The sequence below is a fragment of the Loxodonta africana genome, chromosome 4, assembly GCF_030014295.1.
Source record: "Loxodonta africana isolate mLoxAfr1 chromosome 4, mLoxAfr1.hap2, whole genome shotgun sequence".
Classification (NCBI taxonomy): Eukaryota; Metazoa; Chordata; class Mammalia; order Proboscidea; family Elephantidae; genus Loxodonta; species Loxodonta africana.
The window spans coordinates 70,522,105-70,531,228 of NC_087345.1; the positions used below are offsets into that span (position 1 = coordinate 70,522,105).

The following is a 9,124-nucleotide window of genomic DNA, read 5'->3' on the forward strand; positions in this document are numbered from 1 at the left end:
TTAGGTGGAAATGATGGTTTGCATCTGGGCCGTAGTGGGAAAGGTGAAGAGAATTCTGGGACTCTGGGTATACTTGAAAGGTGAAGTCAACAATATTTGCAGATGGACTGGATGTGGGGTACAAGGGAAAAGAGAAGTCGAAGACACCACCAAGGATATTAACCTGAATAAGAGGAAGAGCTGCCATTTTCTAAGGAGGTGAAAGCCTGAAGAGAAACAAGCCTGAGGAGAGAAAATCTGGAATTCAGCTTTGGACATTTTAACTCCATGTTAGTGGAGAGCTTGAGGAGGCAATTGGACATTCCTATTTATAGTTCAGGAGAGAGGTTCAAACTACAGCTGTCTGCAAACCACCTTTTCATACAGGTGGTCTGCAAAGCCATGTGACTAGAGGACATCATCTGGGAGTAAGGAGACACAGAGAACAGGTACAAGGACTAAGTCTTAGAACACATGGATGAAGCCTGTGAGGTCAAGTAAAAACCAACAGAGTGATGTTGCGGAAGGCAAGAATTTTAAGAAGGAGGGAGCGACTCACTGTGTCAAATGTTGCTCACCGATGGGGGCTGATAATTAGCCTTTGGATTTAGTGAAGAAGATCATTAGTAACCTTGATAAGAGTTGGCGGCTTAGTGAAAATGAAAGTATAGCTGGAATGTGTAATATTTGTCTGAGAGTAGAAGAGGATACTCTAAAGAACTGTGGGAGGCCAGGCAAACAGCAGTTGAGTCCACTTGACAGACTCAGGTACATCTTTTAGAAGCAAATGACAGAGTAGTGTCTTTTCTCCAGCCATGTTCAGCTATACAGGTGTGGTATAGGCAGATAGTTCTGTTAAAACAGGGTTGGTGGGGCTGTGCATAATGGTGATCTTCCTAAAACACAAAGCTGAGCTTGTCATTCCCGTTTATACCCATTCCATGGTTTCCCATGACATTTATTATCACATTCATACTCCAAAAGCAACATAAACAAATGTTCATCAAACCAATTTAAGAATATTATGCCAAGATACCAGAGTGATAAGTATCTCAATTACACTAAAACTCAAAGGTGAAATCACACTTACTTGTATTCTCCAGGGGAAGACTCATCTCGTGATCTGGTACTGACTCTTCCTGTTCATTCTGTGCTGATTTTTTTTTACTTTTCCTTTTATTTTCCTTTTGGAAAGCTCTTAATGTTTCTCTAATATTTTCAAAGTTTAGGTATTTATAGCTTGATACTTCATTTACCCATTTTAAAAAGTGACTTTTAAACTCATCGGAGACCTGACACTCCTTAAGAAAAAGGGAACAGATGTGCTCTTGATTTGGTGGTGACATATCAGACTGTAAAAAGTAAGATGGAAATCCTTGAGTATGATACCTCCTTCCCACAGGCTTCACTTGTACCTTTACTCGCCACCAAGGATCCGTTAATGGAAAACGTCCAAATACTTCACATTTCTCTTGAGTGTCTTCATCATAAATTAAAACTTAAAAAAAAAAAGTAAATTTAGGATATTTTAAAATTCCTTCCCCAATGTTTTATCACACACACACCACTCTCTTTAATCTCCCCACAGCACCCTGTAGAGATGTCCATTAGGACGTGTATAACATTTTATTCCACCTACATGTTTATTTCTCTCTACCCCACTGAAACTCTCTAGAGTGGGTACTGCATTTCATTTGTCTTTGGAAACCAAGAGGTGAGCACAATACACAGCGAATGTCTGCTCCTCCTGTTCTAAGGGCAATCCTCTCCCTGCTGTTCTGATCTCAGCCAATATTGGCCTTCGTGCAGTTCCTAAAAATATACTACCTCCTATCACAGGGCCTTTGCACAAGCTGTTCCTTCAACCTTAAATGTTCTCATTACATCCATTTCACTACAGACATCAGCTTGTCATTTCATTAGGAAAGCCATCCCTGAATCTCATGAATCTAACTTCTCATAGCACCATTCGTTCTAAGCACTAAGTAATACTATAGTTACTTCTGTGATTATCCTAAGAACATCTATTTAATTTATTAGACTGTAAGGTCCATTAAGACAGGAACTGCGTCATTTTATCTCACCAAGCACCTTGCTTAAAACATAGCTGTTGTTGCTGTTGTGTGCTGCTGGTGTGTGTTGTTGTTGTGATTTCAACTATAGTGACCCTATGAGTCGGAACTGACTCGACAGCCATGGGTTTGCATACCAGTTTTTCTGTGCATATTCTCAACAACGAAATAAATAATATATATATATATATATATATATATATATATATATATATATATAAACAAGTGAACACTCCACAGATACTTGAAAACTTTCTGTCTAAACCTGCACTTTCAAAATTCAGCTCCTGAATTGCACTAGCCACATTTCAAGTTCCCATTAGCCACATGGAAACCCTGGTGGCACGGCGGATAAGTGCTACAACTGCTAACCAAAAGGTCAGCAGTTCGAATACACCAGGCACTCCTTGAAAACTCTATGGGGCAGTTCTACTCAGACCTATAGGGTCGCTATGAGTTGGAATTGACTGGATGGCAATGGGTTTGGTTTGTTTTTTAGCCGCATGAGGCTAAAAACCCACTGCCTTCGATTCCAACTCACAGCGACTCTATAGGACAGAGTAGAACTGCCCCATAGGGTTTCCAATAAGCAGCTGGTAGATTCAAATTGCCAACCTTTTGGTTAGCAGCTGAGCTCTTAACCGCTATGCCACTACATGAGACTAGTGCTATGGTGCTGGACAGAGCAGTTATAGAACATTTCCATCATCACGGGAAGCTCTACTGGACAGCACTAGCCTGAACATTAAAATAATTTTTAAATATCAGTCACATGTACATATAACAGGTATACAGGTAGTTCCCAACTTACAGGGTTCCACGCCGACAATTACTCAGGTTGTTCTGACTTAAGTTGAATACTTCACTTTTTTATTATTATTGCCTTTTATTATCGTTATCTTTATAAACCTGATCTTTATTTGTCTTTGGGGGTTGGCATGAGAGTGATAACATTAGCGAATTACACATTGCAACATTATATGTAGTACATATTACTAACAATAAGAAGTAAAAAAAAAAAAAAAAGACAATCATTTGTTGTAACTCAAATACATCCTAAGTCGAGGACTACCTGTATTTCATAGCACAGAAAACTACACAAGGTCAAGACCAATTAGTTGAATTTGTCCTTGTGTTCTCTCCTAACTAGCTGAAGAACAACCCCATATTTGACTCCAGGCGGAATAGGTTTAAAGTTGAAGGCCTTGATTCTGGGTGTTAATACAGGCTGGACATCCACCAGCTGCCTAATCTTGCACAAGACTATACAGCCTCCCTATGACTATTTCCTCGTCTGTAAAACTACCTCAAAGGATTGTGAATACTGAATGAGATTATATAGGTAAAGTCCAAGCTTAACACATAGTATATGCTCAATTAAAGTCACTGCTGCTATCATTTTACCCTAAGTAGGACCAAGCAGCTAGGCCATCCCAAACATAAGTCTTAGCAGTGACCGGGAGCCTTTCTAGGGACAAGGCTAGGACGGGAAACACTAGACTCGTCCTCCTGTGCCATCCCCCGAGTAAAGCCTGTGTCCTCACCAGGAAGGCGACCCGGGAGGCAACCAGCCTTTACGCCCCCACTGCAGAGCTCCTCGGCGTCCACAAACACTGGGTCTTCATCCTCCTCCATATCCTCTTTTAAATAGTCAGTGTCTTCCTCCACTAGGTCCTTAGGCGGACACAGAGGTCCCCGCAGTTCCCGCAAGGGCTGATTTAAGCCATCCATGTTCCTCTGCCCGGAGTCGATACAAACAAATCGGGAAAACCCGGGCGGGGAACACGGCCACGATCAGCCAATCAGGTTCGCGACTGGAAAACGTCAGCTTCCGGGACCGCCCAGGCGGCGTCCAGCGTGCGCGAAGGGGCGGGGCGGTGGCGAAGCTCCGCCCCAAGTCTCCAGTTAGAAGTGGAGGAGGAGTGAGGAGGAAAGGGGGCGGAAACAGGACGGAGCCCGGCGAAGCGGCAAGGGAGCGCAGGCGTACTGACTGCAGGACGCGGGAGGAGGCCAGGCGGGCAGGGAGCCGGAGGTGTGGCGCCTGCTGAGCCGCTTGCTCACGGCGTCTCCCCGGAGACAGAAATTGGGGAGAAGACCACAAGCCAGAGAACCCGAAAAAATAACAGCCGCCTCCGCCCCCCAGCGAAAGGGTAGCTGGCATCCTGCAAGGTGGTCGGCCACCATCCACTTAGAACAATGTCCAATCGATTCACTTTTCTAGTCGTGACTGCTTTGGGGCCCGTTTCCTTAACTATAAAAGGGCCGCGGAAACCAAACCAATCTGCCATCGAGTGGATTCGGACTCATAGCACCCTTTAGGACAGAATAGAACTGCCCCGCAGGGTTTCCAAGGCTGGAATCTTTAGGGAAGACAGCACTGCCACGTCTTTCTCCCGCTGATCTATCCGTTAGCAGCCAAGCGCTTAACCGCTGCTCAACCAGAACCAAACCAAGCCCATTGCGGTGGAGTCAATTCTGACCCATAGCGACCCTGTAGGACAGAGTAGAACTGCCCCCAAGGAAAGGCTGATGGATTAGAACTGCCGACCTTTTGGTTAAGGCTGTAGCTCATAACTAATGTAGCAGGAGAGCTATGCTAAAAGGGGCGGAGAGGGAGGAGTTTGTATCATCTAAGCCACTTACTAAGTACGGAGTTCAGGATCCATTCCAGACCTACTGAGTGGGATTCTAGGACTGGGGCCCAGGATTCTGTCTTTTTAACGCACGTCCCAGGTTGTCCATTTTGATGCTCAGCCAGGTTTGGAAACCACTAGATTAGATAACATCCAAAGTCCGTCTCATCTTTTCCTCTGTGAGTACACCCTGGTCTCCCAAACTTCTTTAAGCTAGGGTCCTGCTGGTTCGTGTCATGACAAAAAGCATCCACTTGCAGCCCAGAGAATAAGTGATGATGGGGAGGAGGGAGGGCATAGAAATAGAGTGGTTAAAAAAGAAAGTATTCTGGATCCATGGTTCTCATACTTGGTGAAGATAGTATTTGAAAGTCATGATGCTCTTTGAGAAACACCATAAAATATACTACTGTATTGACTCTACTAATTACTATGTTTTTTTTTTCATTGCTAGGTGCAGTCAAGTTGATTTTCAGCTCATAGTGACCCCATGTGACAGAGTAGAACAGCCCTGTAGGGTTTATTAGGCTGTAGTGTTTACAGAAGCAGATTGCCACATCTTTCTCCATATTAAACCAAAAACAAAACTAAACCTGTTGCCTTTGAATGGATTTCTACACATAGCAGCCCTACAGAACAGAGTAGAACTGCCACATAGTGTTTCCAAGGTTGGGCTGGTGAACTCCAACTGCACACTTTTAGATTAGCAGCCAAGCTCTTAACCACTGTGCCACAGGGCTCAACCTAAAATAACTATGCATTCATTGCTAAGTCCAAAAGCTATAATGTTAATAGAGGTAAATAACAGCACAGATTTAAGAAAAATTTATGGGAAAAAATACTAAAATTGATTTTTTTTTCTTTGGGTACAAATTGACAAATGTCCACTTTTGTTGCTTTTAGAAGAAAAGCTCTTTGTTCGGGCCAGCAAAACATCAGTGTTTCCAAGGATCATGCAGGTAAGATTGAATTTCTTCCTTAACACTCACATGGCTACTGTTTCGACCACAACCTTGAATCTGCTCTGACAAAGATCATACTAGTGATCTCTTTTGTTGCTAAATCCAGTGATACCTTCTAGCCTTTATATTACCCAACCTCTCAGCAGTATTTAAATTGTTAACTAGTCTCTGCTTGTAACACTGTGTTCCCTGGGCTCTTGTGACTTGTCTTCTCAATTTTTCATCCTATCTCTCTAACTGTTAATAGTACCCATTGGGCTTCTCTGCCTCTGACAGCCTCTTAAATATTGGTGTTCCCCAGGGTTCCATCCTAAGTGTCCAATGCCTCTATTATCCTTCCCTCAGTAGTCTTTCCAGTACCGTAACTCTATCCCCTACATGCTGCTGATTCCAAATCCAATCTCCAAACCTGTGAAAACAACTGTCAGTTAGATATCATTAGTCTATCCCTTGGCTACTTCAGACTCAAGATACCAAACAGAAACGTATCCACTGCCCAGATCTGAGCCATTTATGTGTATACACATGTGATATCCTTGTTATCGGCATGGTGGTTTGTGCATAAGATTCCAGTTGTTAAGCTTCTGTATATATACCTCAATCACATTCTATCAGGTAGTACAGATGAGTCAAGATCATGAGAACCCTGCTTCCGTATCTTTTGTTCTTTGGATTTTGTTGTTTAAGAGTTACAGTTCAACAAGAAAAAAGCAACAACCCAATTTAAAAATGGGCAAAGAACTTGAATAGGCATTTCTCCTAAGAAAAGATTCAGATGGGCGATAAGCACATGAAAGATGCTTAACATCATTAGTCATCAATCATTGTTAGTTGCCTTCAAGTCCGCTCTGACTCATGGTGGCCTTATGTTTAACAGAATAAAATGTTGCCTGGTTCTGCACCATCCTTACCGCAATTGGTGTGGTTGAGTCCATTGTTTCAGGTATTGTCCCAGTCCATCTCACTGAGAGTTTCCCTCATTTTTGCTGACCTTCTCCTTTATCAAACATGCCCTTTTGCAGCAAGTAGTCTTTTCTGATGAAGTGTCCACAGTAAGCAAGACAAACTCTTGCCAACCTCACTTCTAAGGGGCATTCTATTTGTATTTCTTCTAGCACTGGTTTGTTCATTATTTTGGCAGTCCAAGGTATTTTCATTATTCTTCACCAACATAACAATTCAAATGTGTCAATTTTGCTTCTGTCTTCCTTTTTCATTGTTCACTGTCTGCTTTTCCGGTGCATATGACGTGATTTAAAGGACCATGGCCTGGGTCAGGCATGACATCTGCAAGTCAAAACCATAATGAGATGCTACTTCAGACCTGCTAGAATGCTATAAGAAATAAAAGACTAAAACTAAAATGACAAGTGTTGGTGAGCTCGTGGAGAATTGGAACCCTCAAACATTGTTGGTGAGAATGTAAAATGGTATAGTCAGTATAGCTAACAGATGACAGTTATTGCTTCCTCAATAAATTAAACATTGAATTAGCATATGACCCAGTAAATCCACTTATAGGTATAAAAAACAAACAAAAAAAAACACCAAGTGCCGTATATAGGTATATACCCAAGAAAAATGAATAATTATGGCAGCATATTCACAATAGCCAAAAAAGTGGAAACAATCCAAATATCCATCAAGTGATACATAGATAAATAAATTCCTACCATACAATATCATTCAGGCATAAAAATGAACGAAATACTGATACATGCTACAACTTGGATGAACTTCAAAAATGTTGCAAAGTGAAAGAAACCAGACAAAAGGTTGCATGTTGTGTGATTTCTTTTATATGATATATGCAGAATAGACAGAAAGCAGATTAGACATTACCGGAGGCTGGGATGAGAGGAGAATGGATAGTGATTACTGCATAGGCACAGGGTGTTTTTATGAGGTAATGAAAAAAGTTTTTAAACTAGAGAGAGCAGGTGGTTGCACAACATTGTGAATACACTGAGTACTCCCGAACTGTACACTTTAAGATGGTTGATAGTATGTTATGTGAATTTTACCTCACTAAAAAAAAAAAAAAAAAAACTGAATAAATAAAAATTGATGCATCCATTGTGGCATGCACTAAAAAAAAAACTACAGAATACAGTTAATAAGAAATTTAAGAAGACATTCTGAAAATAGAAAAGCACCGTTTTGCAGCCTCCGATATGATAACTAATTCAGGCAAACATCACCAATGGATACCGTGATGGTTAATTTTAATATGTCAGCTTGACTAGGCTATGGTGCTCAGGTTTTGTTTTTCTTTCTTTTTTTTTTTTTTGTCAAACACTATTCTAGATGTTGCTGTGAAGGTATTGTGTTGATGTGATTAACATTTATAATTACTTGACTCTAAGCAAAAGAGTTTACCTTGGATAAAATGGGTGGCCCTCATCTAATCAGTTGAAAGTGTTAATAGCAAAAACTCAGATTTCAGAGAGGGGGAAGAATTCTGTCTCAAGACTTTAACATAGATATCCTACTGGAGTTCCCAGCCACCACCCTGGCCTATGGATTTTCGACTTGCCAAAATAAATCAATCATATCTCTCTCTCATCTATCTATCTGTCTGTCTGTCTGTCTGCCTATACTATTGGTTATGTTTTTCTGGAGAACCTGACTAATACAGATATTAAAGCCAGTAAGTGAAAAATCATTGAGAACTGGATAGTCTCATGTCAGTAATAGATTACTAATTCTGAAGAGGGAAATGTACTTTACAATGGAGATACTTGTCAATTCCCGCTTAATCAAGTGATCAGACCTAACATCACTAATAATGAATGGGACAACATGACATTGTATGCCTCATGCTATGATTCAATATCATGTTCATAAGATTGTGTCTTAATAATCTAGTGGTTCTATAACAGAAATACCACAAATGGGTAGCTTTAACAACCTGAAATTTTCTCACAGTTGAGAGGCTAGAAGTTCCAATTAAGGGTGACAGCTTTAGGGGAAGGCTTTCTTTCTTCGTGGGTGCTAGAGGAAGGTCCTTGTTTCTTCTGAGCTTCTGTTCCTTGGCAATCTTCATGAAGTTTGGCATCTATCATCCCTTGTCTCTGCTTTTTTTGCTGCTAGCTTAATCTGCCTTTATATCTCAAAAAAGGTGGACTTAAAACACACCCTATACTAATACTGCCTCATTAACATAAAAAAGAAAACTCATTCGCAAATGGGATTATAACCACTGGTATATGGGTTAGATTTACAGAACGAATTTTGGGGAGACACAATTCAAGCCATATTGGATCAACTATGAAGTATTCTTACCAAAAATAATTAACCTGATTTTTATGAAAGGCCTAGACCAGCATTGTCCAATAGAAATATAATGTGAATCATGTATGTTATTTAAAATTTTCAAAGAAAGAAGTAACATGAATTTTAAGAATAAATTTTTAATCCAATATATCAAAAATATTATTTCATGTGGCGTCTGGGGTCTTAAATGCTAACAAGCGGC

General features: G+C 40.8%; 1 protein-coding gene across 2 annotated transcripts in view; it reads right to left on the bottom strand.

Annotated features, from left to right (window-relative positions):
* Nucleotides 1-3,963, bottom strand: part of HELB (DNA helicase B) — a 40,046-nt gene extending 36,083 nt beyond the window's left edge. Inside the window, exons 1-2 of one of the 2 annotated variants that reach the window (XM_003405584.3) lie at nt 3,596-3,963; nt 1,070-1,477 (exon numbers count right to left, since the gene is read on the bottom strand). In XM_003405584.3, the coding sequence (XP_003405632.1) occupies nt 1,070-1,477; nt 3,596-3,782 (595 nt within the window). In that variant the 5' untranslated portion in view covers nt 3,783-3,963. Of the gene's footprint in view, nt 1-1,069; nt 1,478-3,595 lie in introns of those variants that run through there. The other variant, XM_023558525.2, reaches the window with a different exon arrangement.
* Between the last annotated feature and the right edge of the window lie 5,161 nt (nt 3,964-9,124).